At 36.0% G+C, this 15847-nt stretch overlaps 1 protein-coding gene and 1 pseudogene across 5 annotated transcripts in view; one reads left to right on the top strand and one right to left on the bottom strand.

Annotated features, from left to right (window-relative positions):
• MKLN1 (muskelin 1) overlaps positions 1 to 15847 on the bottom strand; it is a 362427-nt gene that overhangs the window by 54462 nt on the left and 292118 nt on the right. For all 4 annotated transcript variants that reach the window (XM_082632688.1, XM_082632687.1, XM_082632686.1 and 1 more), the window contains 2 exons: positions 9513 to 9725; positions 2163 to 2384 (listed from right to left, as the gene is read on the bottom strand). In XM_082632688.1, the coding sequence (XP_082488814.1) occupies positions 2163 to 2384; positions 9513 to 9725 (435 nt within the window). The remainder of the gene's footprint in view (positions 1 to 2162; positions 2385 to 9512; positions 9726 to 15847) is intronic.
• Positions 11383 to 12341, top strand: LOC309810632 (transcription factor BTF3-like; annotated as a pseudogene). Its single transcript has one exon. The product of its transcript is annotated as a transcription factor BTF3-like (transcript).

Raw genomic sequence — 15847 nt, 5'->3', positions numbered from 1 at the left:
ACCTTAAAAGATACACAAAAACAAAATCAAAGATATTAAAATTTAAAACTCTATGATCTTAAATTTGACTTGGACGTATCAGTAGGAACTCATGATTTTTCTCTTACTAAAAAAGACATGTATACATATACGCGTGTGTCCATATATGCAAAGGTATACTGGGAGGTGGGCACCCCCACTGGCCAAAGATAGAGAAAAATTAGGGGATCAAAAAGAATAATGACAGCATTGGATTAAACACATCAAATAAATAAAAATCCACAAGTTCATAATAATACTTTAAAAAAAATTGGTAAACTCTGGAGCCTCAGCTCATTAACATGAAAAGGTGATAGAGGAAAAGAATCAAACATTTATATTACCTATCCTGTGTGGTTTACATATTAGGGTAGCCAATTAGTTAACGAGGATAAGCTTTTATAGTACAATCACAGTTAATAAATGAAGAAATGATGTAATTAGGAAAATGACCATTTTTCAAACCCTACTAAAATCTATGACTATAGATTAGTCTACGACTATAGTCACTGTAGTCTATGACTATCAGTGGCTGCTAAACCCATCAGATAACAAGTTAACAGGAAACTTTATAATTGATCAATCAGGCTGTTAACACCTAAACCCACCAGAACAATTTTAACATCACCAAAAGTATGGCAACTACACATTAAATGTCTCTTTATATCTTGCAATCAGACCAGCTGTGAAGTATTCTTGCAACTCCCCTTTTGGCCCACCCTAAAAAAGAGAGTGAATCTAAATTCAAGCCTCTGGATCTAAATACCAGCTCACAGGAAATACCAAAGATAGAGGCTCATGTTAAATGACACCATGAGTATAAAATCGGTCAAACTGAGAAAATGGGAAATTCTAGATTTACTTGCTTTAACAAATAAGTGGTATACAGAGGAAAAAAAATAGGAGAGGGGAGTACTGTTATGGATTAGAAGAAATTTAAGAGCTGTAACAACCAAATGCAATACATAGACCTTATCTGGATCCTGACTTGGATAAACCAACTATGAAAAGGTATTTTTCAGTATTTTAGGGAAAAAATGAATGCAGTATTAAATGATATAAAGAAATCGTTTTTGTCAATACTTTGGTTGGGTTTTATAATGATACTATAATTGTTTTTAAAAAGTCCTTACCTGTTAGTGATACAAAATGGTATTTATAGGTGTAATGATACAATGTCTGGAATTTGCTTCAAAATAACCCAACACAATAAAATTTATGAATAAACTTAAAAATCAAAGAAACATTAAAAAAATAAATAAGATATAAGTGGGTTAGATATATGAAAAATGAATAGTTGAATAATGATAACTGTTGAAACTGATAAATAAGTACATGGGAATTTATTATACTCTTCTCTCTACTTTGTTATATGTTAAAAATATTCCACAGTATATTTTTAAAGTTATGTTCACAGCAAGAAGCCCAAGTTTTCACTATAGCACATAAAAAGGTTAAAGAAGGCTTCCCTGGTGGCGCAGTGGTTTAGAGTCCGCCTGCCGATGCAGGGGACACGGGTTCGTGCCCTGGTCCGGGAAGATCCCACATGCCGAGGAGCGGCTGGGCCCGTGAGCCATGGCTGCTGGGCCTGCGCGTCCGGAGCCTGTGCTCCGCAGCGGGAGAGGCCGCAACAGTGAGAGGCCCGTGTACCGCAAAAAAAAAAAAAAAAAAAAAAAAAAAAAAGGGTTAAAGAAATGTCTGTATGCTGGTTTTTGCTGATAAATTTTAATTCTAATTCTATTAAGTCAATTCTTAAGTCTTTGCACTTAATGGAGAGTAGCAGAGGGGAAAATAAGAACAGATAAGAAAACTGATCTTCTAGAAACTAAGAGAAAACAGTAATTAGAAAGGCATATAAGAAAGAGAAATAGCTACTACATATAAGCAGAAGTTAGTCATAAAAGTGCCTAGATTAGTACTCAGCTGATAACTACTTAGGAATTATTAGGTTGACAGGAGAATCTTATAATTAGCAAACAGTTCCGTGTTAAAGGTAGCTTTGTTTTTGTCTATCATTGCCAACACATCATTTATTTCTAATGAAAAATTTTGCTCTCTTACTGAAGAATTAGATCTCACCACTTCTTTTCCTATTGAGAGATACATGACACAATAACATAAGACAATGTACAGAACATTCTTACTGAGTGGAATAGCATGCAGTGTCCTATACGAGACTGGATGTCCTCAGGCCCAGCATTGCAGGAGTCCTCTCGAAGAAGTTTCCAGGTTTGACACCGACAGTTGAAAGCAAACAATCCACTGAATTGTGGTTCACTGGCTCTGCTGTCGTCTACACTGCCATTGCATGTCAAAATTCTACCACCAAAGGTGTAGATCATATGTTTTTCTGAGTCCATACACATCTATAGAACAAGGCAACAGATTGAATAGTTTTAGATTGTTCCTATCATATGTGCTAAAATGAAACCAGTGCGTGCGGTTTTAGAATCTCAAAGAAACTGAACATTGTCTTAATAACACCAAATACCATCCCTGATTATCATATGCACTTATTAAAATACTGCTCAACACCTGGCAGAGATTCAGGATGGATTTCTAAATACCTTTTCAGGTTTCCATTTTTTTTCCAGTGAGAATACAATATGCTAAGTTAAGGAGCTTTATGCTTTCTTGAAGCTGCATTATTTTTACCAAATCAACCAATAATACATTAGGTATTGACTTATACCTAAGAGTAAATACTGATCATACTCTGTCGGCAAACAGTGATCACATCCTCCTTATAGAAACTCCCTTCTCTCCATTCTAGGCACGCATTCTATTCCTCTTGCTACCATTTAATAAGAGAGAAGATATGTGAATAAGAGTGATGCAGCTTAATTCATCTCTCTGCATTTATTTTACAAAATTCTTCAAATTATGTTGTTACCAAATAGCAAAACAAACACAAGAAAAGACATTTGCAGCAATCAGTCTCCAGGTGAAACAAATTCTATTTCAAAGAATACCTACGTCCAAGTTGGTAATTAGATGCTGAATACAAGTGGCATTTATGTTTAAAGAATAAAGTGTACATAAAACACCTATTTTTTTATTGTTGTTGCTAAAGCACAAATACTAGCCATTATATGTTCAATTCTCTCCTCCCATCAATTTACTCCTGCTATTTATCTATTTTTTGTATTGTTTTTAATAAGAAACTATTAAACTAATTGTAAAGCTTATTTTAAAATTAATATTTAATATTAAATATTAAAAAGAAAGCATTCTAGCGCCTCCTAATCTTTACCTACCACTAAAAAGATTCACTCACTTGCCATTTCCCAGGTTTCTGGCAGACTTCCATAAATTAAGATGAAAATCTACAATTCCTTAAGGGTGAAATCTTTGGGAACATGGTTGAAAAACTGAGATGTCAAAGTTTTCATGTCCCTGGCACTACAAAGAAAAGTGATCCTACCCTTTAATCTTAAATGATTATATCATGAAAAGTAATCCATACATTGCTGAGGGACACACATAATGTGAGTCTATTTACATTTTCGTAAGTTCACAGATTCATACTAATTTGGTTCAGTCTCTGTCATCTAGCCCCTATGGTTCTACTTCATATGGTTACAAAGGGAGTTTCTCTTTCCTTTTGGGGATATTTAAATTTCATTTTGATATAGCTATTCTCATTTGTTATCAGGGGAGAGGCATAAACATCTTTATCCTAGTAGCTCTTTCTTGCATAGCAGACCAAGCCAACCCAAAAAGGGAGGAAGATACTGTTTAGCTTGATTCTTTCCCAATCTTAGAACAATGACACAAAACAGAAACAATTTTATTCCTTCAGCTTGGTTCTTCCCTGGATAAGATAGGTAGTTTCAATGAGGGTCAATTATCAAATAACAAGTTTTAATCACTCTAGGAAACTTTATGTTGTTCATAACAAGTTTTAATCACTCTAGGAAACTTTATGTTGTTTGTCAGTTTATGGTTTCCTTTTAATCTCTGAAAAATGTTTGAAAATCCAATGGCTTATTAAACTCTGTGCAATCATAGAATCTTTTCCCTCAAGACTTGAAGAAATCTTTTAAGTCTACTCTGGCAGGTTAGGTATTTAATTTCTAAAAGCAAATACACAGGACTTCCCTGGTGGCGCAGCAGTTAAGAATCCGCCTGCAGGTGACACAGGTTCCAGCCCTGGTCCGGGAAGATCCCACATGTTGCAGAGCAACTAGGCCCGTGGGCCACAACTACAAAGCCTGTGCTCTAGAGCCCGCAAGCCACAACTACTGAAGCCTGCACGCCTAGAGCCCGTGCTCTGCAACAAGAGAAGCCACCACAATGAGACGCCCATGCACCGCAACAAAAGAGTAGCCCTGCTCACCGCAACTAGAAAAAGCCTGCGCAGCAACAAAGACGCAACACAACCATAAATAAATAAATAAGTAAATAATAAATAAATTAAAATAAAATAAAAGCAAATAAATAATGGTTAGCCACTTATTCCCCACCCCATCCCCAAATGTTTTTTAATTTGAAACCGTCTTTTTATTTTACTTTATCACATGAACACCAAATTGGCTAGGGTTAGGTTGGGTTCAAGATAATTTCCTCCTCACAAAAGTTGAAGCTATTGCTATAAAGCTTTCTAAATAGTACTGTCCAACCCACTACCCTACCTCCCGCCAACCTCCAAAAATGCCTCATGTTAATCTGATCCTTGCTTACCCACAAAGGTAACCAGTTTTCTCTGTAGCTTTTAGGATTTTCTCTTCTTCCTTGGTTCTGAAATTTCATTAAGGAAGTATCTAGGTAGGGATATTCCTTTTTCATTCATTCTGATCTGCACTTGGAATTTCTTTCATTCTGAAAACGATCTTTCTTCAGCTCTGAGAATTTTCTTCATTTTTACCTTGAGTGGTTTGTTCTTGTTGTTGTTTTGGCCTCCATTCTCTTTCTAGAACTCCTATAAGGTGGATGTTGGAACTTCAGATCCTTTTCTCTGTTTAACTTTTCTCTCATAATCTTACCTCACTAATTTAGTAACCATTTAGAGGTATGTCCACACTGCTTTTTAATCTATTTACTGAGATTTTAATTTCACTATCAAATCTTTAATTTATAATTTTTCTATATATTTCCTTCTCATGAATGCAGTAGCCTCCTGAATTGCTCTAAGAAATCACTTAAATTTATCTTAAAGACTTCCTCAATTTACACTACAAACTGTTCTTCTTTGTTGATTCTTAATCTGTTGAGTTCAGTACCTCATATCTCATAGTATTAATTATCTTCAAATATTTGGATTTGGGGGTTATTGTTTTAGTCTTCTTTGTATCTGAGAATCCCTATTCATCTGCCTGTTGCATATACAGTAGTCTACCTCAAGGGACTGGGTAAGGCACGATGAGACATGATGCTGTGAAAGGTCCTGCAGCAGCTCTCCAGTGCCTCTTAGGAGTATTGCTCTGTCTGTCCAGCTCCAATGACCACAATGAACACTTAACCTATTAATAATTATCACAGTTCAGTGCTGCTCAGTCAAACTGGAAAATGTCCTGCTGTTTCATCTCCAACTGATCTACTGTTTGCCCCAACTACATGCTTTGAGACTCAAGTTGCTGCTATCTTATAGGTTGTGGTTTCTTCTGGTTGGATCTGATCCTACCTGCTTTCTATCTGAGAAATTCCCTCAAATATTTTAAATTCCCTAAGGGCATTCTTTCTTGTTTTTCTACACTATTACTAATATATTCTCTTGTCATTTCACAGGATGTTGGGCAGGAGGAGGGTAAAAATATATGTTCAGCCTGCCAATGATCCACACTGACCCAGGGAGAACATCAATGAGCTGAGATCTCCAATACTGTGATTAAAGTTTCTCCTGTCATTTCTTTTTTTTTTTTTTTTTTGTTATGCGGGCCTCTCACTGTTGTGGCCTCTCCCCTTGCGGAGCACAGGCTCTGGACGCACAGGCTCAGCGGCCATGGCTCACGGGCCCAGCTGCTCCACGGCATGTGGGATCTTCCCGGACCGGGGCACGAACCCGTTGTCCCCTGCATTGGCAGGTGGACTCTCAACCACTGCGCCACCAGGGAAGCCCGTCCTGTCATTTCTTGATTAGCTCACATTCCATTTTCTAGCAATTTCCTCAAAATGTGCTTATATTTGAAGGACAGTTTGGCTAGATATAAAACCCTTGGCTCACACTGTCTTTTCTTTGAATACCTTTTAGATATTGCTCTATTGTCTCTTGGCACTGAATACAGCTGTAGAGAAATCTGATATCATTCTCATTTTACTTCTGGATCATTTCATCTAGTTGTCCACCAAATGGCCTCTTTATCTTTGAAATTCAGTGTCAGTAATATATATCACAGAGTTGAATGCCCAGGTCAATTTTCCCTGAATTTATCAATATCAGGTCCTCTTATACTACATGCAATAGGCTTCCTTCTTGAAGAAAGTCTTCTTGAATTTTATGTATAAATATTTCTTCTGTTCCATTGTTTTGGTTTTCTTCTTTAATATCTCCAATTATGTGTATGTTGGCTCTCTTTTGCCTGCTTTCTCTATCTATAATTTGCTGGCTAGCCTTTATATCTGTATTTGTTTTCTTTACCTGCCTTTCTCATTTCTTATGACCCTAACCTATTCTTCTTTATGCTCCTTGTAAACTAGTCTTCATTTTTTGAAGTGTTACTGTATTTTTCTTCAGTTTCTTTCTTGAGATTTACCAGGTCCAGTTACACCTGCTCCTATTATTTGGCCATCTCATCTGCATTCTTGAATGTATGCCTTGTAGTTTTCTTCAGAGTTTCAAGCCTCATTAAGTCAATTAATTCATGTTAGAATATTGGAATAGAATTTTCATCTGCTGTTGCATGAAAGAAAGTTTTTGCTATTCTTTTTCCTTTTATTGTTTTTGTTTAGAGTACTTCTCTAAAGATTTGGTGTTTACTGCTTTTTAGTTTTTCATATTTAAATGAGCTGAATTCCCCTGGACCAGATAATACAAGGTCCCTATGGAAGTGTGACATTCTTGCTCAAGGACTTCCTTCTCTATTGCTACTGAACTGAATGGCTTCTTCAAAATATAGCGCTTGTGAAGCCATCTTCTCTAACTATGAACCTCATCTGGTTTAGGGGGGCTTCTATCTCGAGCCTTGAGCTCCCCCAGTTCCTTCAATGGACATGCATAAAGAGCCACTGTCCCCACTTGTCATAGCGTTTCCTTTACTTTTGGAAGATGGTGCTTTCTGATATCTACCACTTATGGGCCTTGCTAGGCACTTTCCACATGGTATTTAACTGACTCCCCCAGGGGCTGCACTGGGTTCAATTTCTGCTCTGCTCATGACACTTCCATTATGATGTACTTCTGCTAAGCTTCCTCTACATTCCCAGTTCTCCGCATTACACTGCTGTGAGTTTCAGTACAGGTTCTGGGTATTCCAGTTGTTTTTGGCTAAACTTAAAAGGAACTGGGAGTTGTGGGTTTTCTTTCGCTTCTGGTTTTGCTGAATATGTGACTTGTGTTTTTTTTAAATCTTTTTGTTTGGTTTTCATTGTTCCTGAAAGATCACACAAAGCAACAACATGGAAAGCTTCAGAACTAAGCTGCCACTGTGTCCTTAGGAAATACAAATGTCTTTGAATTTTAATTTTTTTAATATGTTAAAATTCAAAATGGCAAAGTAACTTTTAACCCTATCTTCAGGCCTCTAACTTTCTCACGTTCCTCTCAAATTGGAATGTTAACTGTCAAATCTTAAAGTATCACAAACAACTCCAAGTAATTTTTGGAGTAGGTTCCAACTTATAACTTTATTTTCATGAAACAGAACAGAAAATGGAGGCTTATACATTGTGTTAATTGTTCAAGGTCACAGAAGCAGCTGTTGGCTGAATTAGCACTGAAATCCTGGCTTCTTCATCCCTAGTGTTCTGTTAATAATACCTAATGAGTTGAAAACCTAGCTTTATTGAACCTAGGCTTCAGGGAACATTCTGTTTTACCAAAGTCAAGAGAAACAAAGGCCCCACACAAGGACAGCATATGTGCTATACTCAGACTACCCCTATGTTATTCTTTTTTTCAACCTGTAAAAACATAAACCTCTTTGGGAAAAGTAATTTGTAACCAGTTGGAGGCAAGAAAATAAACTGTTTCCCTAACAACATTATCTGCTGATGTTCTGTTTTCAAAAGATCAGAAGAAGTCTAAGTTTTTTGCGAGTTCTTATTTTCCACATGAACAACACTGAGGATGTCAGCAGGCAAGTGCAAAGCTTTACAGAGTTCGGTTATGTACAGCCAGCACAAGTTCCAAATTCAATCTAGGGAGTACTCTGAAGACTAATGCTTTTGATTTTCCACCCACCACATACTCAATAGGCATATAAGCCACTCCTCTTTTCCTTACCATTCTCCTATAAAAACTACTTGTTAGTATAAATATGGCAGGAGGAAAGTTTTAAAGCAAAGGATTAACAAAAACTGGTAAAGAAACAATAAATAAAGACTTGGGTTTTAATGCCTAGATATTAGGCATAAGCTAGATTCTGTCATAAATTCTAGCACCACCCCCCATTTCTCAAGTAATACATAATGCTTTGTTCATCAATAGTGTTACAGATTTTTTAAAAGTCTTTTTCTTCCCCATACTCCAAAAACCTTTGGACATGGGTTAAGCCAAGCAAAACTGCCTACAGAATTCAAAGTGGCTACTTTTTTGTTTGAGGTAGTACTGACCTGTACTGAACTGATATAAAATAAGTTTTCAAAGACAGATAACAATGATAATGGGGATGATGATATGACAGCTACATACATATTAATATTTAAATGGTTTAAGAGATTGCTGTATGTAGTCTTCTTGTCTACAACATCATTCTATGACTTCTACTGGTGCTGAATTTAAACTTCATCTAGTACATGCCAAATTCTTATCTGTTTTATACTCAGTTTGTGATTATATACAAAAGTAAATATATTTCACTCGCATTGGAAGAAAAACTCTACATATCAAATTCTTGAACTCATTATAAAATAATTAAAAATTTTCCAGGAATGTAGAATAAAAAGTTTTAAAAGGGCAAGTTGTTATTGGTATGATTTATGAATATCATAAAACTAAATTTGTTTTTCCTAATATGTATTGCTCCATCTACTCTCTCTAAATTTTTTATAAATTAACAACTGGGTTTTGAGATCTTAGTATTTTATTCTGTACCAAACAAGAGAAAATAACTTTTAAAGAATAACTTTATACCTACTGAAACAGTAATTCTTTTTATTATCTGTCATACGTATTTATAGTAGAAACCACCAACAGAAAACTCAATATAACATGTGAAATAAACTCTAAGAGCAAGAGTCACTGAGCACTTCGGTGCTTTGTGGCCGCCTGGAGGGGTGGGATGGGGAGGGTGGGAGGGAGGGAGACGCAGGAGGGAGGGGATGTGGGAACAAAAAAAAAAAAAAAAAAGTCACTGAGCACTAATTAATTCCACCATACAGTTATCTGTGCACCAAACCTGATGATCAAACACCAGTTTCGGTCCTCCATCAGCAGCAGTATCCTCACTGAGTAACATCCATGTGTTTGTGTCAATGTCATAACGATAGAAATCACTTTTCAGAGATTTGCTGTTCCTCACAGAGGAATCCAAATAACGCCCCAGTGTGTAGATTTGCCTTCGTTGAATGTCAATGCACATTTTATGACATGATCTAGCACTAGGACCATTCTGTGGAGAGCAAAAAAAAAGAATGAAAAGAAAAAAATTCAAAAAATAAATAACAGAAGACAAAATTAAATGCCTTTTTTTGTTTACTTTCACGAAAAGGTTTGCTCAGAATCTTGTATCAAGTCCAACTAATATATATGTCCAATACTAGGCTTAAATCTCTAGGGGAAAATAAAAGAAGCAGTAGGAGACACAAATCTTACCTTAGAAAAGCTTAAACTCTACCAGGAAAGATGAGATGAACTATTCTCTATTCTATGGCACTCTGTTTGTAACACTTATATGGCTTTTACTATATACTCCATTACATTTTAGTCATTTGTGTATAGACCTTAATTCTTTTGTACATGTCAATCTACTTAAAGACACATTTGGTTTTCCAAAATATTTTTGTACACTTCATCAGAATCTAGCATAAAACAGGCACTCCAAGAATATTTAGAATTTCATAATTGGTAGGAACCTTAATAAAAGTGTAGTTTAATGATCTCCTTTTAAAGATGAGGAGATATAAGCTCAAAGAGGAATGATATCATCCTGAAAGCTAGTAAGCTAGTGACAGAAGCAGAATGAGAATCCAAGTCTTGACTTCTTCATCCAGCCTTTACATTATATAAAATTGACTCTCCTGACAATAAATGACTCAGCTGCATTAAACAACTAGGGAACAAAATGAAGAACAATATATTATCAATAAAAATTAATTAGCTGAGATCACTTGTATCACAGGACAGAATAAAAGGTAAAAAAACAAACAAACAAACAAAACTGTAGTATAAGGCCCAAAAAAGGAGTTCATGAAAAAAAAAAAGGAACTTCAATTGGGTAGGACTGGATTAGCTGAAAGAGGAAAAAGGAAAGAGAACTAATATTTGTTAAATATTTACTAAATTCTGTCTATATTATTACTATTATGTGTGTATATATTTCATTCATCCTTGTAACAACTCCATAAGGAAATAATATCACCATTTCACAAAGTCTAAGTAATCTGTCTATAGTCACAAAACTAATATAGAGAATCTAAGCCCCAGAGTAACCAAGCCAAACACTGTGTTCTTTCCACTCTTCCAGATTGTTTTCTCCCAAAGATAAGATAAACAAAAGCAAAAATACACTAAATACAATGTGTGGGGTTATGACTGAGATAAAGAATTCCTGCCACAGAAATAAGAGAGTTGAAGTATAAGGTAGAAATAGAAAGCCTGTGAATGACTGACAGAGGAGAACTGAATGTAATCTTGCAAGCATTAAAGAACTATTATAGGTTTCTAGAGAAGGATATAAAATAAAAAAGCAGTATTATAGGAAGAGTAATCCAGCATTATTTAGATTAAATGAAGGAATAAAAATATTAGACAGGAAGAACAGTTTGACATTAGTGTTATTAATCCAGATATTAAGTTGATTTGAATCTGCAATTTAGTGTTCACACTAATTACTATTTTAAAAATTATTTTTAGAGATTTTCGTCAAGGAAAATCTTCAGCACATAAGGTAGAAATATTACTTAAGAAAGAATTTCTGCTCTAGCTGCCATCTTGCATCCCTGTGTGTGTGTTCCTAACCTCAGCTGGTCTGCCCGAGAACCCCTAAGTGCCAACCCTAGTCCCCTACACGGCCTCATTTCCACTGCAACAAGATGAAAGAAACTATCATGAACCAGGAGAAACCTCACCAAACTGCAGGCACAAATGCACACTGGTAGGAAAGGAACTGCTCGCAGAAAGAAGGTGGTTCATAGAACAGCCACAGCAGATGACAAAAAACTTCAGTTCTCCTTAAAGAAGTTAGGGGTAAACAATATCTCTGGTATTGAAGAAGTGAATATGTTCACAAACCAAGGGACAGTGATCCACTTTAACAACCCTAAAGTTCAGGCATCTCTGGCAGCAAACATTTTCACCATTACAGGCCATGCTGTGACAAAGCAGCTGACAGAAATGCTATCCAGCACCTTAAACCACCTTGGTGCAGACAGTCCAACCAGTTTAAGGAGACTGGCTGAAGCTCTGCCCAAATAACCTGTGGATGGAAAAGCACCACTTGCCCCTGGAGAGGATGAGATGATGAAGTTCCAGATCTTGTGGAGAATTTTGATGAGGCTTCCAAGAATGAAGCAAACTGAATTAACTTCTGAAGAAGATAAATCTTTTTTTTTTTTTTGCGGTACGCAGGCCTCTCACTGTTGTGGCCTCTCCCGTTGCGGAGCACAGGCTCCGGACGCACAGGCCCAGCGGCCATGGCTCACGGGCCCAGCCGCTCCGCGGCATGTGGGATCTTCCCGGACCGGGGCACGAACCCACGTCTGCTGCATCGGCAGGCGGACTCTCAACCACTGCACCACCAGGGAAGCCCAGAAGAGAAATCTTGAAGAAGTTACTGGGAGCTGCTATTTTATATGACTGCTTTTTAAAATTTTGTTTATGGATCTGATAAAATCTAGATCTCTAATATTTTTAAGCCCAAGCCCCTGGACACTGTGGCTCTTTTCGGTTTTTGCTTATATACACTTCATTCTTCGCAGCTAATTAAACTGAAGAAGCTTGGGAATAAAGTTTAAAAAAGGTTAATAAAGTTCTTTGCCTAGTAAAAAAAAAAAAAAAGAAAAAAGAAAAAAAGAATTTCCTCTGTAATTAAATAATCTGAAAAACAAATATCAGGTAAGATATAATGTATCTATGCCATATTTCCTAGAACGTGAAATCTGAAGTTTTAATAGGAGAATAACAGAATTTCTTGCTTCAGCTTAATTAGCACAAGTGCCAATAAAATGATGAGCAAATTACTTCCTAACTAAGGAGAAAAAAGGGAATAAAGATAAGACTAGAAACCAAGAGACTACAGAACAGACAAAAAAATAGAGAAAATTAATAGTTGTTTTTTTGAAACATTCATAGAATTATAAACCACTAGCAAGACTAATTTTTTTTAAAAGGGAGAAAATACAAATTGCCAGTATCAGAAATGAAAGCAATACTATCAATATAGGGTCACTAGAAATTAAAAAGAAAATAAGGAACTGTCATGAAAAACATAGTAAAATTTGACCATGTAGATAAAATGGACATATCCCTTGGAAAAAATATAACATTAAAATTGACACAAGATGAAAAAGAAAATCTGAAAACTTGGATTCATAATTTTAAATCTTTCCACAAAGAGAAGGCCAGCCACAGATACCTACACTTGTAAATTTTATCAAATACTTAAGGAAAAAATAGTATCAATTTTACACAAAATTTTTCAGAAAACAGAGGAAGAAAAAGACTTCCTTTTTAAAACCTGTATTCTTTTCATTCCTAACTTACATATTTTATGAGGACAACATAACACTGAAACCAAATAACAATATTACAAAGGAGGAAGAGCAGAAGTAACATACAGGTAGCTAGTATACCTCATGAATACAGAAATAAAACTAATCTTTAACAAAATATCAAATAGAATACAGCAATATATAAGAATAATATTTCATAACTAAAAGGGTTTTATTTCACAAATGCCAAGTCAATTTTACATTTGAAAATCAATCAAGGTTATTTGCCACATTAAAAGAGTAAAGTGGGGGGGCCTCCCTGGTGGTGCAGTGGTTGGGAGTCCTCCTGCCGATGCAGGGGACACGGGTTCGTGCCCCGGTCTGGGAAGGTCCCATATGCCACGGAGCGGCTGGGCCCGTGGGCCATGACCGCTGAGCCTGCGCGTCCGGAGCCTGGGCTCCGCAGCGGGAGAGGCCACAGCAGTGAGAGGCCCGCGTACCGCAAAAAAAAAAAAAAAAAGAGTAAAGGGGGAATTCCCTAGTGGTCCAGTAGTTAGGACTTTGTGCTTTCACTGCCGGGGCCTAGGTTCAATCCCTGGTCAGGGAACTAAGATCCTGCAAGCCGCGTGGCGTGGCCAAAAAAAAAGGTAAAAGAATAAGGGGGAAAAATACACAATCTTATCAATATATATATTGTAGAAGAAGCACTTGATAAACTCAACAAATATTCATGAGGAAGAACTCACAGCAAACTAGAAATAGAAATGAACTTCCTCAATCTGATAAAGAATGTATGAAAATCCTAAATCTAATTTTCCCTTTAATAGTGAAATACAGAATGCTTTCCTGCTAAGATGTGAAACAAAATAAGGATGTATATTCTCATCTCTTCTATTTAATACTGTACTCAAGTCCAAATCAGTGCAATAAGGCATTAAAAAATAAAATTAAAAGTTATGACAGAAAAAGAGAGTGGAAAGAAAGAAGTTAAAATTGTCTCTATTCACAGATGACAGGACTATTTGTTTAAAACATCCTAAGAAATCAACATAGAACAGAAGAGAAACTGTTAGAAATAATAAGTGGACTTAGAAAAGTGACATGATACAAACAAGTTGAAAATTAAAAATGTTTAAGTTTCATTTACAATAGCATGGAAAAACAAAATACACTGGGATCCATTTAATAAAAATAAAAAGGACCTCTAATCTGCAAACTCTGAGTGCTGGGAGGTAATGAATAAGACTGAAATAAATGGAAATTTAACCCTGTTCATGGATTAGAAGGCTCAGTATCATTAAGACATCAGTTATCTCCAAATTGATTTAAAGACTGAACACATTTCCAATCATAAGTCCAACAGTTTTAGAAACTGACAATATGATTCTAAAATTTATATGAAGATGTAAAGGACCTAGAAGAGTCAAAATAATTTTTAAAAAGAAGAACAAAAGTGTCTTACATTACTTGACCTGAAGGAGTGTCATACTGGAATATGAATAGAGCAAAAGATCATGGAGAAGATTAGAGTGTCCAAAGAGAGACATATACTTATATGCTCATTGATTTTTGAGAAAGATGCCAAAGCAGTTCAGGAGGCAAAGAAGACGGGGAGTGACCAGAACTGGAAGGAATATAAAATAGTACAACCACTTTGGGAAAAGCTTTAACAGTTGCATCAATGGATGCTAAAAGGGCAGAAGTTTGATGAGTAACAGAATATTTTCATAGTCTCAAAATGTCTCCCCACAAATTACTTATTAATTATGGAGTGGGAAATCTGGTGAGCACCCTTCCTAACCAAGTGATCAAAGCTAACATCAGACAAACTGACATGATGTGCCTGTCTCCTGACAGGACATACTTAGGAGGACCCGACGTCCTCCACATGGCATTCCTGCTAAAAATGCTTAACCTATATCCAATCCTGGGAAAACATCAGACAGACCAAACTGAAGGATAGTCCACAAAACAATTGTCCTGTATTCTTCAAAAATGTCAAGGTCAAGAAAGACAAAAGAGAAGTCAAGTAACTGTTCCAGACTAAAGGACACTAAAGAAACATGACACTGAAATGTACTGCGTGATCATGAATTAAGTCCTGGGTCAGGGATAGAGGTTGGGGGTAACAGTAAGATACATATAAAGGAAATTACTAAGGCATTATTTGGGTAATTGTTTATATGTGAAAAGGGAATGTGGATTAAAGCAGCAGTTCTCAGTGCAGTCTGGGGTCTTCAGGGATTCTACAAAGTCAAAGTTATTTTCCTAACAGCAGAAGCAGATATGAATCTGGCTGCCTTCTATTAAGTCACAATTAAAGAGATTTGGAAAACTATAAAACAGTGCTACTTGATATATGATGGTTGTCTCAAGGAAAAGCATCTATGCAATTGTTTGAGTTGCAAGCTGACGTAGCTGCTTTTTCTAGGAAACATGGTATTTACTCAAAAGAAAACTAACAATCCAAATATGGTTATTCAGACATTTTCTGAAAAATAAATGTAGTAAGTATGTTATTTTTGAAGAAAAACAACTGATAAAATTTGTTGCCAATAATAAAATGCACATTTTTAAGCAAATTTAGAATTTTAGAAAACTTCTACCTGACACTGCGATCTTGACACCTTCCCAACACTTAAAAGATTTTTCTAATGAGAGTGATCATATGTGGTTTGGGGGATACTGTATAATAATATGTCAACATTTGAAGACCTGCATAACTCAGGGAACCAATATTTTTCAGGTGACCAACACATTGAGCAAAAAACCAAGCATGGGTAAAAGATCCATTCAAAGAGCAACATAGATCAGTGGATTTTAATGTAACAGAATTACAAAACATTAGCTGATATGGTTTCAG

The sequence above is a fragment of the Mesoplodon mirus genome (assembly GCF_964341445.2).
Source record: "Mesoplodon mirus genome assembly, chromosome: 9".
Taxonomy (NCBI): Eukaryota; Metazoa; Chordata; class Mammalia; order Artiodactyla; family Ziphiidae; genus Mesoplodon; species Mesoplodon mirus.
Note: the sequence above shows the minus strand (reverse complement) of the source record. Positions and strands in the feature narration are given on the sequence as shown.